Here is a 17,832-nt window from a genome sequence, read left to right as displayed (position 1 = left end):
GTGTTCACTGATATCTGAACAGTGTACATAGTCTTTATTACAGCCAGCATCTTTCATGCTATTCAGCAATTACTTAGGTGCTTTGTAATTTTTAAGTGATGCTGTTGAAACAAGCTGAACCGCAATGCTGTTAGCTCATGCTGCATGTACCATTCCTGGTTGCTCACTCAGTACCAAGGCCTCCAGGAACGGTGTCCATGATTTTTTTTAAATAGCGGCTGCTTACTGGAAGCCTGAGGAAGTCAGTATGAGCTTCGTGTATCTACGGGAGTTTTAAAATCTTATGATATGCCTTACTACATCATGTGACAGGATGCGCTTCAGCTTCAGTGGCTGGGGATGCTTTGGCTTGATCTGGTTTTCCTCATTCCCTGTTCCAGGGCTCGGGTCTCCCAGGGTTGTCCGCAGGGTTATTAAGTATAGCCAGCCTGCGGTCTATCCTCATGCCCATGACATTAGGAAGTTGGCTGCATTGGCTGCCGTGTTTGGCAACATGTTTTGGTCTGAAATTCGGGCACAGGAATTTTGGAGGTCGAACAGGGTCCTGGCAGTCTGTTATTTGGTTAACGTTCTTGCTTCTGGGCATTCCATATTCCAAGCCACATTCTTGTGTGGCTTTGGGTCACAGGTTGCAGCCAATACTCACCTAGTTATACTCGCCTAGTTGTGCTTGCGGGGAGTTGAGCTCTGGCTCTTTGGTCCTGCCTCTCAACTGTCAGTCAACTGGTGATTTAATTATACAGTACTATGAGCCAGTTGCCAGTTGTCTCAACTTCATGTTGAGGAGTGTGTGGGAGCCGCCTCCCGGGTAAGTCCCTTTTTTTCCTTATCTTTGGTTATGTAGCTCCAGGGAGCCGAAGGGGCTCCCCACAGAAAACCAGCGTTGAATGCAATGAAATGCCATTTTCTGAGTGAGCCCTAGAGGCTCCCTGGCCACCCTCCCTCCCTCTGGTCGGCGGTTTTTCGCTTTGTTTGATGCTTAGCTTCCGAACTGGAGTGCTGGTAGCCGGAGCTGGGAGGGGAGGGCTGCTCGGACGAGCAGTGCAGCAGTGGAGTGTGACATTTGCTTGCTTCCTTGGGATTGCAGGGAGTTCTGCCTCTGTTCGGTTTTCTTTGTACTGTACTTTTCTTACCATGTGGGGTTTGTTTTGTTATGCCTACCTTTTTGGGTGCCTAACACCAGTCGATGGGAGATAAGGAAAAACCCCAACCACAGGGTGGGGTTTCCCAGGGCCATTGCTCTCTGCAACCACTTTGAGGGAGGCCAGGTTCTGGCTCGTGGTCCCCAATAGGTCGAACTCCATAAACTGACGCCCCGGTTTAATATATCACACATTAGCTCGATAGCTCCAAGGCTCTCCCAGAAAATGCCATTTCATTACATTCAACGCTGTTTTGATTTTGTTTTTGTCGGTAGAGATGGATAATCTTGCAACAGTTTGATTATCTTTGTTGCACGTACAGTATAAATTAAACTCTTATTAACATATTACTGAGCACCACTGAATTGGTTTATGGAAATATGAACACTTGTTAGAAATGGATAAAATGGTTTCAGATTGAGTGCCATTTGGTCTATATATTTTTCTTTAACTTAACAATGAGTTTTTTCTTGCAGGAAAATGGAACACCTCCAGATTTACCTGATGGCTTCTACACTTTACCAGGTCCTGAACCTGGAACATTCACATTGCGGAAGCGCAGATACCGCAACATTAAAACATTAGGTTGGTTTAGCTTATTAACGTATAATAATTATTACTTATCATATCTGGAACTATTTGTATTATATCATCTTTCTTTTAGAGTAGTTTATTTTAGATATTGAATTTTGATTTATGTGGGGTACTACCTATAAATAATCACTTGAGTTTGTTTTTCTGATGATATTTGTTGAATATCTGATGGCTTGCTTCTTATAAATTAGGCATTGGAGGTTTCCAAGTGCGTGTGCGCGGTAAAAAGGAAGAGGAGAAGGCCCGAGAAGAAGCTGCATTAGATCCCCAGGTGCTGGAGCTTCGGCGGAAGAGAAGTAATTGGCGGACGAAAAAAAAAATAAAACTTCTTGAGAAGTTTCCATCTTATATACAGGTTTGAATCTTTATTTCCATTTATATTGTTTCCTTAATTTGTTACCGAATAGAAATATGTCATCTGTGAATTTGAAAGATAAGCTAAATACTGTAGTTAGTGATATAAGGTCAATAATATTTTTATAGTACAGGTCCTAGCTGTCTTTTTAAAAATAGAAAATACAACATATTTTCTAATACAACAGCATGTGCCAGATGGAACTTATGCTTTTATTTAAAAAGATATATTGTATAATAGTCTAATTGTAATTATAATTACCTTACAAGCTACAAATAACACATTTGAATAACCATTTAGCAGATGTAATCAAATTGATTTTACAATTATAAAAAAAAAGGAAAAAGGCCCAAGGCGAGCGGCGAGGGCAGGCGGAGTGAGGCAGAGCCCCATTGTGCGCCCGTATTTATACGGCCCCAAACTGCCCGCGCAACGCCGCGGGACGCGCTGCGCAATTGTTTCTTTCTCCCCCGCCAGAAACATCCCCGCTTGCGATCAAGTAGTGACCATTTTCTGACCAGGGGGAGAAAGATACTGGCAGTATGGGGCGTTAAAGTTTATTGAAGGTTAAATTCTGCAGAACAGTTAGGAGTCACTTCCTACCTGAAGTCATTTAGGTAGGAAATGACTACCTGACTGTTGTTGGTAGGTAGTCTGTATGTCCACGTCGCGTTGTTTGTCCTCTTGTGCTCCGTCTTGTTTCAAACTGTATATTTCTTGTGTAACTGTTGTCTGCTGAACAATTTTTTCTCTTATTACATAAGTGGTTTCTTGAGTCTGTTGTTGTGAGGCGTTCAGCGTCGTCTGTACGCAATTGATAAGGGTTTCTGCCATGAACTTTACAATGTTTTTAAGTGGGATGTTGGTAAAACCGTGTATTTGTTGTGTTGACTTCGAAAGTGATTGGTTTTTACTTTTTTGCTTTTGTTGTATTTCTGCAGTATTTTTGTGTATTTTTCTGATTTGAAGTTGATAGATTTGGGAAATTTTGATTTGTGAGAGCAAGTGTGTGTTGTGGCTGTGCATGAGTGTTCTAGACGTTGGTGTTGGTGTACGTAGTGCTGGTGTGTGTGTTTATCCTGGCCCGAGCTGTCTGCACCTTTTCTTTCCGTGCAGATCAGGTTGTGCTCCCGGCATGATATTTGCCTCCACAATTTGGACATTTGGCTGTTGTGGTCTGGTTTGTCTTGTGCTTGGCTATACAGTCTTTGGTTTGATACCTCAGGCTGTACACACTGCTTCTCTCCTGTCTGGTGGAGCTTGATTGATTATAGCTGTATTTCTGACATCTGAAGCAGCGCAGAGGTTCTGTGTCGTATGGTCTCTGTTTATAATTTTCCCCAATTTCCAAGATTGAATGTTTCTGGCACATGTCCCATGACAGTCACCAGAACCTGACGTGTCACTGCTTTGTCTACTTTTGTGCGGCATCATTCCACTTTCAAGATTTGCTTGTGTTCTAGTATTGAATCCAGTGGAAAGTCGATTGGGTATCCTAAAAGCTCAACCTGTGCGCGTCTTTCTGAAGGGTCCAGCTTTTCCAACCATATAGGTTTGCCTTGCAGGAGTGTTACTTTTTCTAAGTACAGTACTGGAATTTGCAGTCTGTTGGTATCATTATAATTTCTCCTTTCATGTTGACTGTGATGGAAAGTTTGAGCACTGGTTGTTCCTTTTCCATTGCCGTTACTACTCCGTATGCTGTAGGAAAGTCGTCTGTCTGCATTATCTTGAATTTTGGAAGATGTGCAGAGTGTGACGATGTCTGGTGTGAGACTGGTGGTGTCCTCTCCTGTCTCATAATGTTATCCTGTGGCTGGGTTGTGGACAGAGAAGCATTGTCTGACACTGGCTGGTGTGTAACTGGTCCTGTCCTCTCTAGGACCATTATGTTTGGTGTTATGCTGATAAAAGCACTTGGTGTAGCCTCGATAGCAGTTTTCTCCAGTGCCTGCTGCTCCTCGGTCCATTGTCCCTCCTTGTCTGAAAGCTGCCTCCATTGCCAATGGAACTGTCTCCATTGCCTCTTTTCCCATGATGTCTCCACGTAGTGAGGACTGATTCACTGCCCTACCAGTACACTAGTGCCTGAGACACTCCTAGGCCTGGAGAAATTCATTCCCCTCCAAGAGATGTCGTAAAATTATTCCCCCAGGTGGAATCAAGGATACCTAACATCTAGTTGAGTGGTTTGGTCTACCTTTTCCTGTCAGGTTCAGTGCACCTTTGAAGATGCCCCCTTGTGGCACTGCCTGCAGGGTATCGCCTCTCCCTTCAGGGTAAGGCTCTTAAGTGACCTGTCAGTGATACAGTCCACAAATAAAAAAAATATCAATCATGGGGGCGACAATTGTGGTATGACGGTTTAGATCGCTTGTATACTGGGGTGTGCAGAATACCAAGTCAGCTGGACAGCAGCTAATGAACAACGTTGTTTGTCCACTAATTGCAGACAAAATTGGTATTGTTCCCCTTCCAAACAAGATATTCTTTGGGTCTTGGAGTATTGAGATGTGCTCTTCCTCACAAAACTGCAATGATTTGAGCTGACGGGTGTTCAGAATCCTAAGTTTTCCTGAGAACAAAACCGTGTGCGGCCTGCTAGCAATGGCGTCGGCAGCGAGTCCCTGGCAAATGTGCTCATTTTGCTTTAAGTTTATTTCTGAAAATTACATTATTACTTCAAGGTGCTGATCATCAATGTATTAATAAACATGAAGTTAGAATTAATAATGCATATTTCATGTAAATTTCCTTTAAAATTGTATGTTATTTACTTTTGCAGGAAGCCTTCTTTGGTAGGAACCTGATGGATACCAGTAATTTAGAAGAGGAGATGAAGCAGATAAGTGGTATGGATGAAGAACCAGATGATGATGTCCTTGAACCTCCAAAACCCAAGTCTGCCATTACACTTTCCAAGGTGAGATACATTTTGTAGTTGTGAGAACTTTAGATTGGAATGAGTTTAGATTTCATTTGATGTTCTTTCAGAGCATACAATCTACATTATCATACCCTATTTTCCACTTTCTAATACAGTGACACCTCGACTTACGATTGCCCTGACTTACGATAATTTCGAGGTACGATATAAATTTGAACCTACGTCCAAAAGGACGTAGGTTCGTCCTGTTTACTGTTTACATTTCAGCAATACATGACTTGTAAACTGTGAACAAAAACACTATCATCTTCAGTCATAAATATCAATAATAACCATTTATCCCCATCTCCATTTTTCATTTCTATTTCAGCTTTTCTTGACTTTACCTCCTTAACTAACCCATTCATAAATGTATTTAAGAGCCATAGACCCATTACGTAAACCCCTATGTGGTTATTGATGTCTGGTAGAATGAATGCTTATATGGCTCAGAAAAATTTAAATGGGTATAGAATGCTAAGATACTTGGTAACATCAGTGATCCTTTTATTAAATTTGTTTGATTTGATGTTAAAATGCATTGTATTATTTGTTATCATGTATTATCCATCTCTTTCAGGATGAACTTCAGCTTGTTCAAGCAGCCCAAAATAAACAGCATGGGCATGACAAGCATCTTGATGGATGTTTGCAGACTAAACTGCTTTCTCCGCATCGTATAAAATCTGAGGATATTACAGATGCCAAGAAGAGAGACAAGAAAAATACAGATGATAAAAAAGATCTTAAGATAATTATTAAGGTATTTTGTCATTCCTTACTTATTATGACTTTTAACTTATTACTTTATCAGTTAACACTTTAGTGTTTTGACTTGTCAGTTTATGCCCAACTGTAAACATCCTAGGCACTTTGCGGTCCCTCTTGGCAATGCCTAACATATTGCACTTTTTTTTATGCTTTCTCAGGTTTAGGAGTTACAACTATAATTTTGGTGTCAAAATGTTTACAAATTAATTTGCTAGAGTAGAGACATAAAAGAAAATATTAATATATATTTTTGTGTCCTATATGTTTTCTACTCATGAAAATCCTAGTGTTATCTGCAAAGGATAATACTGGGAAGGGTTATGAGAACATTCAAATCCAGGAATTCCACTGCACTGCTCATACTATTTAAATCCCTGGTGCTGTCCCACCTTATGTACTGCTCAGTACTCACTTCAGCTTTCAGAGCAGGAGATATTTCTGAAATAGTGGGAATGCAGGGAACATATACAGCATGCATGAACATAATAAAGCACCTAAATTATTAGGACTGTTTCCAAGCTCTTAAATTATATTCCTTAGAACATACTGCAGTGAACAATATGGAAGGACATTCAGAATAGAACATTGAAGAGTAGGGGTGCCATAGGCACAATCACAGAACACATTATGAACATCTGAGATCCAAGGCTATTCAATATCCTCCCAGAAATCATAGAAAATGTTGGAACAAAGCTGTTTCTTCAAACAATTAAACAAATTACTGCAAGAAGTCCCAGACAACTGGGTTGTAATGGCTGTGGGACATGTGAGCTTCTCCAAGCAGCAGTCTTTTGGACCAAATCTCAGAAGTCATGCCTGGCTCTAGGCCAGGCATGGGGAGCACAATAACTCCCTGAACTCAATCGAGGTTCCATGTTTGCCCACGTTTGTTAACCTACCTCTTTTTGTCCCTCCTTTTTTCTGTGAAGGCTGTCACTTCAGTGCTTTTGGTCGTGGGTACTGCCTTCCAGCTGCCCCTCAGTAGGGCCACAGTTTCTTTACTCTTTGTGGTTAGTTAACTTCTGGGACCCACTGTTTGGACCCTCTGGAAAACCAGCATTAGGTATAATGAAATGCCTCATTCTGGTTAGAACTTGTTGGCTCCCTGGTCCTTTCCCTCCATCCTACTAGATGCATTAATTTATGGTCTTCACCTACCCACTATGATGTGTTGACATGGAAGCCAGTTATGTTTGAACCGGTTTTAACTAATGGGTGGATCGTTTGCAGGGTTATTTGCTGTTTCCTGTCTTGTTTCTTTGTGAACCTTACAATTGTCTGTTTTGCTTCACTTAATTGGTGTGGATCCCCCTGCTCCCTGCAGTTATTGTAGGGGTGCAGGTTTTAGCTCTGATCTCTGGTAGGTTATTCAGGACTCCAGGGCTGAGGTGACTCGTGTGTGTAGATATCTTCAAGGAGTCACCGAGAACAAACCAGAAAGATGCGTTTCATTACCTTCAGTACTGGTTTCAAGGGACAGTGCTTTGTGGCTTCTGGAAGCCATACCCTGAGATATGGTGGTCAGTATTAAGTATAGATTTTATTTCCTTTCATTCAATCACATTACAATTAACCAAACTTAACTGTAGGGTAATATATAATTTATGATTTTTCAATATTTTGATAAGGCATTGTTTTCATAATTTTTCCTTGTTCAGGATGAAGACATGGCAGAAGAGGATGAAAATAATGAAGCCATTGATGCCATCTTTGCTCAGGGTGGTGATATTACTGACATTCTTATGCATGACATCATTAGTGGTGCCATGAAGGATGATGATGCCAACTTAACTGGTGATGATGACATATCTCAAGATACCATTGATGTTCCATTGTGGCAGAGGTAATGGGACAAAGCTGACAGATATTCTTGGACCAGGCTTTAACCTTGATGATGTGGCAGATATTATGAAAAATCTTCCTGAAGATAGCACAGAAGATAGTCAAGATTCCACACTATCAACATCTATACCTTTGTCATCGGCACTGGGTGGTGTAGAAGGGGAAGGTTCAACTTGTGTAGATAGTGAAGCAAGTGTCAACAGTACTCATATTGTATCTCCTGCCACTCAACCTACTATTTCTCTTCCATCTACGAAAGAACCTCTTATGACTTCCATAACACCTTCAGTCACCCTCCCTGCAGCATCAACACTTCGTCCAAATCAACCACCTGTTGCACCATTATGCTCTATGTCAACAGGAGCAGCAATCCCATGTATTCCACAAGCTCCAGCATTGTCCTCAATTTCAGTTGGTAATACAATCCAAGGTCCGAGTCCTATTCCATCCATTAAATGCCCTACCAGTATGCCAAGTCCTGTTGGACTTGCAAGCCCCATTACCCATCAGAGTCCATCAACTCTTCCAAGCCCATTACCAGGTCCTGTAACTGGTGGCCCAGTTTTATCCCAGTCCCTTCCCAGTCCTCTTTCTCGTCCAGATTCACAGGCATCATCTCATGGATACCCATCGACTACAACATCCTTTTCAACTACCAACAAACCTACAACTCCTACAGTTCCTGAGCCACCGAAAATTTGGACAAATACTGATTCACAATCACAAAGCCTTACTCTAGAAGAGGATGAATCTCTTGGACCAAAGGCCACCAAGGCAGCCGTGTTATATGTCAACGTTCACAAACCTAATCTCAAAACTGATTTTCCAGGTAATGTAATTAGAAAGGATAAAAGTTTCCTTTTTTTTCAATAACTTTTATGGAATTTGTTTAAATTATATAGAGTACAGTATGTCATACTTGATCTCGATTTCCAAATGCTGTGTTCTTTTAACCTTCAAAGTGTTACTATCATCTAAATTGCCACCCTGACTGAACAAAAAAGAAAAAAAAGTTTTGTTTGATTATCAATCAAAATACAGATTGATTTGGTTAATTCTTTGGATAAAATTTGTTTTTGGTATAGAGTAAGATTTACAGCAGTATTAATATTGCACTGTTTATATTTATTAAATATATTGTTATTCCTGAATTTATTTATTAATAAAACATTTTGCTCACGTTAACATCAGCTGTGGCAGATCGGGAAAGACAAATCAGACGTATCTGGAAGAACCTGAAAGATACTGAACAGAAAAAGATGTTAATCCAAAGAGCTCGTGAGAATAAGAAGGAATACTATAAAAACAAACAGGTTAGACAGTTTATGTATTTTTTAAATTCATTTTGGATTTGGATTTTTGTAATATATGAGCTCAATTTTAAATTTGATTTATGTTTCTACTTATTTTGTCAGTCTTTTCTTCATTAGCCATATGATCAATGTTAATTTTTTTACGTTATAATATGTTAGCTTTCCAGTTTATAAAGAAATTTAGCATGTTTATAAAACCATTCCCAAGTATTGTGGCAGCCATTTGTCTTGACTTCGTCAAGTGTTGAGGATTCAACAGCAATGCTCAAAACATTTGGTTAATAAACATGCTTACTATATTTTGAGTGTGAGGTAAATGGTAGGTGTTTTACATGTGCAGACAAGTATGAGTTTGAACATTTATAAAGTGCATTTATGGGATCGGCGAGAGTAGGAAACTTTTAGAATACAATTAAAAACACTAAGTACTAAAGAAGGAAAATTGCTTATAAATACATCAGTGGATAAATAGTAGTTGTAGTAAAGTATTTTCTTGAAAAACAAAAAATGAGCCACTTGAGTGGTTATAGTTAAAACTTAATGAAAGAAAATCTAATAATTGGAGTAAGTGAGGTGTGTGATATTCATGGGTGATTAAATCCAACTAATTTGTGTCACATGTTTTTTGGAGCATATAATGATGACTTGGGAGTGTTTTTGTCTAATCATTCAGTGTGGTGTTGGCTTTGTCAATTAAACCATATCGAAAAATATTACACAGGATTTTTGGATATCTGTATATTCACTATAAGTACTACAGAGGGAGTGCATCTTTATGAATAATTCCTATATACTGTACCAATCACAAAAAGAAAATGAAAGCAGATAAAGGTAACTTCTCGTTGTACTGAATCTTTGACAAATGACTTAAGCATTGCTATTGGTATTCATGACTGATCAGTATGCGGTTATAATAGTGTATGAAAAAATACAAGTTTATATTTTAATATAAGAGTTATATAAATATATAAAGAGTTATATATTTATCTATAAATATATGAGTTTCTTTTGCTGAAACTTCATTTTCTCCTCATCACTAGATATCAGTAATATTAATTTCTGGATTAAGCATAGGGCCTGGTTGCCAGAGATTCATACATAAGGTCTCTGTAAATGTTGCTAGATTGATTTTATGGCTTTTTTTGGCATGAGTTGACAAAGACTCGCTGGTCCTTATCTTGATTTATCTTTGTGTATTTATTGTCTATTTATTTGATATATTAGCAACTGTTTCATTGAATGATTATTGTCTTAAAAGAGTTGTTTATTATGCTATATCTTTTAAAGTGCATTAGTAAATTTGTATTTTGTAATTCTTCATATTTTATGTTCATCAAATTTGCAATTTGTGTGTATTGTTCAGAAAGTCTGTAGTGCAGTACTGGCTTCTATATAGTTAAAATTATTTTAATGTTGATTTTGCTTTTTAATTTGTTGGTTTGTATAAAAAAATTTAGTTATCGGTGTGTGTAAACATTTTTTCGACTATGATGACTAAATTATCCTGCTGCTTATATTGGACTCACCAGCAGGATAATTGCAGGTTTGGTTTGCTATCAGAGATTTGGTTCAGAGTGCAACTTTGAAACTGATTTTGGATTCATTTATATATATATGTATATATATATTTCTGTTTCTGGTCAATAAGTTGATATTACTGTATATTGTTACTTATGGGCTGCATTAATTTTTTCCAAGATGCTTTAGTTGTTTCTTCTTTAGTTGATACCTATCCTTTTTTTTTTTTTATAGTGAATAGACACTTCTTTTTAGGGAGTAGAATTAGTGTATTGGTTTATGCTGCCAATTTCTTTTCCCAACTAACTACTGAAATATATTTTCAAATTCTTTCCTATTCATTTCTTTTGCTTTTAAGGCATTTTATTTAAGTATTACATAACGTGTCTGTGCATCCCCCACTAGACAAGTAAACTCGGAAAATGCTTTTGAACTTTTGAACTAAAGTGTAGACAAGAAAACAAATACTGTAGATGTTTGCAAGAAGCATGTTTATATAAGTCCTGCACCTGATAACCTGCATGATTACAAATGGAGTAATTTTGTTTTGCATGCAATATAAATACCATGAGTCGTGAAGGTAGTCATGACCTTGAATTGATATCCAACCCACACATCTGAAACTGAAGAATCGTCGATGTTTCAGTCCGTCCTTGACCGTATCAAGTTGTGTAATGGAAAGACAGTGGGAGGGAAAACATTACAAGGGATGAGATTGAGATGAGAGGTGAGAGGTTTATTCTTATCTTCATCATAGAAAGATGAAGATAAGAATAAGATACAAGGTAAGAATAAGATAAAAGGTGAGAATAAAGTGGAAAGGAAAGAATTAGAAAAAAGTAAGAATAAAGAGAATTGGGTAAAGTAAAGGTGGGTTTAGAAGTAAGGGAAGGAAGAATGAAGAAGAATGGAAAAAGGTTATAGATAAGAAAAGGCCTGAAAAAGAGAAAGGAAAATGAAGAAAATAAACCTGTAAGAAGCCAAATGGAAAAGAGAAAAAAAATCCAGCTACGAGAGAGTCAATGTTTCTAACACTAGTAAACACTTTGCTGTGCCTTCCCTTTATATCTGAACTTTAAAACTCACTATTACCCCTTCATCCTCTTGATGTGAAACTCGCTTTTCAACAAATTAACACTTCATAATAAACTGGTTCACGTGACTCCTGATGTGAAACTTTTCAACAAATTAACACTTCATAATAAAACACTAGTAAACACTTTGCTGTGTCTTCCCTTTATATCTGAACTTTAAAACTCACTAATACCCCTTCATCCTCTTGATGTGAAACTCGCTTTTCAACAAATTAACACTTCATAATAAACTGGTTCACGTGACTCCTCTTGTTTCTAATGCTGCTGTTGTCTACTCTTTATTTCCTATTCATCTTGTTCTTACCAATGCATTCGTGACACTGGCCATACACTGAATGACAGACTTAAGGAACACAAGAGAAGTGTTAAGTCTGCCGACAGCAGTGCTTTCTTCTGTCATTTTAGGGTCATCCTATAGATTGGTCTGCTTCTAAAATAATCTTTCCTGCCTCTGCTCTTCACAGACGCCATCATGTCGAATCGGCTTTCATACACAACATGCGCAACATGAACCTTAGTCCTGGCTTCATGGCTGTTAACTCGTCCCTTTCACAAGTATATACTCAAATGCTCTTACCTCCTTAAGAAATGTGATCTGACTCTGCCTCCTTTAGGCACTCTTTCTTTTCTGTCTTTTGTCACTAGATTCTTCTCTTTGCCATTTGGCTTCTTGTAGGTTTCTTTTCATTATTTTTTAACCTTTTTCTTATTTATACCATTTTCCTATTTTTCTTCCTATTTTGCTTCCATTACTTTTAATTTTAAACCTTTTAATTTACCCGATTCCCTTTATTCTTATTTTCTCTTATTCTTAATTATTTTTTATCTTTGCCTTTCATCTTATTCTTACCTTTTTCTATTATTCATACCTTTCATTTTATTCTTGAGAATATCCACTGTCGCTGTGAAGTGACGCGAATCCGCGACCAAGGTATTGCCAGCCTCATACTCTAACCACTGTACCACTAATGACTTTGTAAAAGTCTTACAACTGGATTCCTACTGAAATCACAGGAAGCCCTGAAGCCAGTCCAAGTTTTATGTAAAATCCCAAAGCACTCAGGTGAAGGGTAACGTAGTGACTGAAGTCGAGACATACGGCGTTGAACTACTTTACCCTTCGCCCGAGTGCTTGGAGGCCTTACATAAAAACTTGAACTGGTTTCAGGAGGGGTCTCCAGACTTCTTGTGATTTCAGTAAAAATCCAGTTGTAAGACTGAACAAGTCAGTGGTGGTACAGTAGTAGAGTATATGACTGGCAATTCCTTGGTGGCAGGTTCGCGTCGGCTGAGCCCCAGTGGATTTTCTCATTGATGTATATCACGTTAGTGGGATTTTCTGTATGTATCTTATTTTTCTTTCATCTTAAACATACGTTTCATCTTATTCTTATCATCATCGTTCTTTTTTCTTCCTCTCACATTTTATCTCGCTCTCATTACTTACTCAGTATACTGTTTTCTCTTCCACTGTCTTTCTATTACACGACTTGATAATGGTCCAGGATGGTCCGAAATGTCGTCCTGTCTTCATTTTCAGATGTGTGGGTTGGATATGAACTCTTCAGCCACGTTATTGTGACTCATCGTCTGCATAACAGTGAATGCTTTACAGGATTTAACTGTACAATATTTGTATTGAGTATTGATTTTTATTATGTATACCATATTAACATTTAAAGTTTTATGATTAAGCACTTAGGAGTTCTCATTAACAAATGTTAACAAAAAATAATATTAGTTACTAATCATGCTTAATAACTTGCAAATATCTTAAAAGTAGCAATTACTAACTCTTGTCAGATTCTAACATGACTGATGATACAAGAATGGAGACTCTTTTTTTATATTAAAAGAATCTTTTTCATCAAAAATGGCCCCATTACATTAAATTTAGACCTATGTAGTGACACACCCATTTTCTGTCTGTGGTCCCTATAGTTTCGCAGTGGACGAGTCATCATTCCACAGGGCAGCTGTGCACGAGATCCCCCAGGCTCTTCCTCACCACTCCCTCCCTCTCCCTTGTCTGTGGAGAGCTCTAGCACCCCCCAACCCCCCTTGTCACCCCCTTCTGGTACATCCAGTACCCAAGGACAGACCCCACCCTTGGTGTCGTCTCAAGCACCATCCTGTTCTCTGCGACTGGTGAGCTCTGAGAGTCACACCTCTAGTGCTACTGATGATACTTTCGAACCATGCAGTATTGTTTCTAGTGCCACTACTATGAAAGTTGCGGGGGTACAGACCTCACCTCCTGGAAGCATCAACCCTTCTGGCCAAAACCCTGTGAAACCATCTCTTTCCCGCTTGCCTAACCCCCCACGAGCTGAGCCTTCGCTAGCCACCCCCCCTTCCCCTCCGGACCCTGATCAGCATATAAGAGTCCTCACCCCTCTTGAGATCATGCGAACTCTGCCTGTTCTGCACCAGGATGCCTTCCCCAGCCCCACTACCACCTCCGTCACCACTACCACTACCACCACTACCACCACGGTTAGTATAGAAATGTAGTGCCCACTAACCACAACCATCACTAATTTCATGATTAGACTAGAATAGTAATGCCCTCACCACTGCTCTCACTGCCACTGTAGTTAGTACTGAAGAGTGGAGATCTTTTATATTGTTTTCTAAACTTTGTTAGTATAGTTTAGCCATTTTTCCCTTCCCTGCTGTATCATTGGAATACCCAGACATATCTTTCCTCTATGATATTAGAACAGTGTAAGTAGAAACCAGCCATAGTGAAATTCTTTTTTTTGCTTTAGGTTTTCTTAGCGCATGTTTTCCTCTGTCATGTTGCTACAGTACTCTTTCGATCGATCTTAGATAATTTTTTGTGGTTTTGAATCATATTTGTAACATTTACTCTTGTTATTTGCCTTTAACGCTAATGATGCAATTGCAGTGCAAACTGACAATTTTTTTTTAGATAATTTCTGTTTTATTTAACATTCTTCTTTATTCTGGTTTTTAATATTTGTACATTCCCAGTTGAAAAGGAAGACTGCATTTTTGTTTTCGGAAAACATTTCTTCAGCCAGGTATTGTATTAAGACTGACATTTGCATTACGGTATTCTGTTGACTACAATTTTTTTCCTTTGTCTTTCATGGGTCTTTCTGAGTTTTCCAGTGGAATAGTTTTTCATTTGTAAATTCTTCTAATGGTAAAAATTTTCACTGTTCATTATATTATTATTAGACATTTTATGAATGTCATGCCTATATTTTTTTTTCAAGGTGTTGGTATAAATATAATTCTATTTTCATTCACCACTTGTTAAATAGAGGAAACACCTGCATGTCTAGGAGTTTGCCATTTACAAATTTAGCATTTTCACAATTAAAGCATATTGGATTTTCATATTGTTTATGAATCTAACGGCAATTTTTTGTTCAAGCATTATTCATCAGAAAAAAACATTGAATTGTTGGTGTACTGTACAGTATAAATTTGGTTAACTTGCATGAAGCTGATCAGTGGGTTGTATATTCATGACCAATTGCCAGAAAAGGGACTCGAATTTTTGTGTAAGCAAATTCAACAGTCACTGACCTGACAATTTAGTAATTTACATACCCGGTAGTTAACCTATGGTTGTCGGACAATTTTATTATTATTATTATCGCACAGAGAATTCACATTAACATGACCTTGATGAGAGTTCGAACCTATGTGCTGGGCGTTCCCAGTTGCGCTCTAGTCGACTGCATCACGACATGGTAAAAGAATTGCAACCTGGAATACTACTGCACCCACAAGGGTCCCGAGGCTTCCACTGAAGCCTAACCAAGGTTTTACACAATTCCCCCCATACACTGAACGATGAATAACTGGATGAGGAACCCTTGTACCTTGTTCAAGTTCAAGTTCAAGTATGTTTATTGAGATAAGAAAGAAATACATCTCAAAGGGATAGAGTAGCTTAGGCAATTTCTACCTCCCCTATTTGTACCTTGTCACCCACAAGGGACCCTTGTGGGTGCATAAGTACTCCGGGTTGCAATCGTTTTACCATGTCGCGGTGCAGTCGACTAGAGCGCGACTGGGAACACCCAGCACATGGGTTTGAACCTTCATCAAGGATCCTATAGGATTTGTTCATTGATATATCATGTTAAGGTGATTTCTGTGTGTATTGAAGGAAGGGTGTCAAGAGGCAGTAAGTTAACTGGTTGACAGAGCCCGAGAGCATGGGGAGGGGGGGTATTGTGTGAAACCCTGGTTAGGCTTCAGTGGAAGCCTCGAGACCCTTGTGGGTGCAGTAGTACTCCAGGTTGCAATTCTTTTACCATGTCGTGGTGCAGTCGACTAGCACGCCTGGGAACCTGGTAAGCTCAACACGTGTCATGTTATATCAGGGCCTTATTAGTCAGAATATCACCTACTGCAAACCAGAAGTTTCTGTTTTCTCTTGGGATATGGACACCTCTTTGCTTCCCTGGTGATTTGGCATGGTTTTACCATTCCTAACTGCTAATTTGCATTGGCCCTGTCCTAGGATGTGTGCTTCTGATGACTGCATGCGTGTATTTGCCTCGTTCTTTCTGTGCCTCTAGCTCTCTGTGGCGCTAGTTAAAGTGATTGTCTTTTGGTTTTGATTTATTTCATAGTGATTTTATGATTTTAGAGTTGGAGCAGCTGGTTTTTCTATTGGTGCTATGTAAACAGCTCCTCCTCCCAGTGATCATCTAGCATAGTTGTTCAGATCTATTGTTAAACCCTCCTTTCCCTTACTTGGGGCTCAAGAACATCTGGCGGTTTCGGAGTAAAGGCCTGCATTTTGTTCTGGGCATGGCTTCCCCTTCCATGTTGATGCAGGGGACAGTTGTTGCTTCCCTCTGGGGATTCAAGCTGCCTTTTCCTCTGGGAGGTGTATTTGGCTCGGATCCTTTTAGTTTGAAGATGCCTTCACATCTGTCTTTTCAGTTGTCAGGCAGAGAACTTGGCTCTGCCCTCAGGCCACCATTTTGGATTTTTTTGGCTGAGAAGTTGCCTGAGGTGAAGGCTTAGTTGTTGCTCCTGGTGTTGTCCAAACCTGAGATGGTTTAGAGCTGTGTGGTCCTTTTGACTCCTTGGTGGCCTGTTCAACCTTTGTTTCTGGTTCTTCTGGCCTGTTGTTCAAACTTTCATGTTTTTTCAAAGCTTAGATTTTTTCAGAGGATTGTTCCAGAGACGTTCCTAGAAGGTTCAACGCTCTCCTCAAATCACTGCGTTTGGATTCTCTTTACTGCCATCTGTATGGTCAACAGGTAGCTACTCTCTTGGTGTTCCTACTTGCATCTTTCATCTTGGTGAAAATATGAAGTTTCTTGGTATTTTCTGGGGGAAGCCCCTACGCTCCCTAAGGCTAACGGACTGATATTCATTATATTAGTCTAGAGCATCAGTTAATTGGAGTTCTCTACCTACCGGGAGCCACGAGCCAGAACCTGGTTACCTCGGAGAGGTGAAGGGAGCAATGTCTTATGAAACAGTCCACTTTGTGAGAGTAAAGTCATCTCTGCCATCGACCGGAAGTATCACAAAGAAAGAGAAGTGAACCATTACAAACCCCCTACTGGTAAAACATTGCAACCCAAGACTGAACAGAGCCCAAGAAGTCCTCCCCAGGAGGAAACAACAAGCAAGCAAATATCCACTCAACTAGTGCACCCGCTCATTAACAATACTGTATATATATATATATATATAATATTTATATATATATATATATATATATAATATATATATATATATAATATATATATATATAATATATATATATATATAATATATATATATATATATATATATATATATATATATTATATATATATATATATATATATATAATATATATATATATATATATATATATATATATATATATATATATTATATATATATATATATATATATATATAATATATATATATATATATATATATATATATATATATATATAATATATATATATATATATATATATATATATATATAATATATATATATATATATATATATATATATATATATATATATATATATATATATATATATATATATATATATATATAATATATATATATATATATATATATATATATATATATATATATATGTCGTACCTAATAGCCAGAACGCACTTCTCAGCCTACTATTCAAGGCCCGATTTGCCTAATAAGCCAAGTTTTCATGAATTAATATTTTTTCGTCTACCTAACCTACCTAACCTAACCTAACCTAGCTTTTTTTGGCTACCTAACCTAACCTTACCTATAAATATAGG

The 17,832-nt window shown here is 38.3% G+C and overlaps 1 protein-coding gene across 7 annotated transcripts in view; it reads left to right on the top strand.

Annotated features, from left to right (window-relative positions):
- trr (trithorax-related) overlaps positions 1-17,832 on the top strand; it is a 104,999-nt gene that overhangs the window by 24,415 nt on the left and 62,752 nt on the right. For 5 of the 7 annotated variants that reach the window (XM_069333534.1, XM_069333536.1, XM_069333535.1 and 2 more), the window contains exons 1-3: positions 7,453-8,459; positions 8,822-8,943; positions 13,497-14,051. In XM_069333534.1, coding sequence (XP_069189635.1) covers positions 7,586-8,459; positions 8,822-8,943; positions 13,497-14,051 — 1,551 coding nt within the window. In that variant the 5' untranslated portion in view covers positions 7,453-7,585. Of the gene's footprint in view, positions 1-1,618; positions 1,728-1,927; positions 2,092-4,876; positions 5,015-5,597; positions 5,781-7,446; positions 8,460-8,821; positions 8,944-13,496; positions 14,052-17,832 lie in introns of those variants that run through there. The other 2 variants (XM_069333537.1, XM_045753542.2) reach the window with 2 other exon arrangements.

The sequence above is a fragment of the Procambarus clarkii genome, chromosome 29 (assembly GCF_040958095.1).
Source record: "Procambarus clarkii isolate CNS0578487 chromosome 29, FALCON_Pclarkii_2.0, whole genome shotgun sequence".
Classification (NCBI taxonomy): domain Eukaryota; kingdom Metazoa; phylum Arthropoda; class Malacostraca; order Decapoda; family Cambaridae; genus Procambarus; species Procambarus clarkii.
Note: the sequence above shows the minus strand (reverse complement) of the source record. Positions and strands in the feature narration are given on the sequence as shown.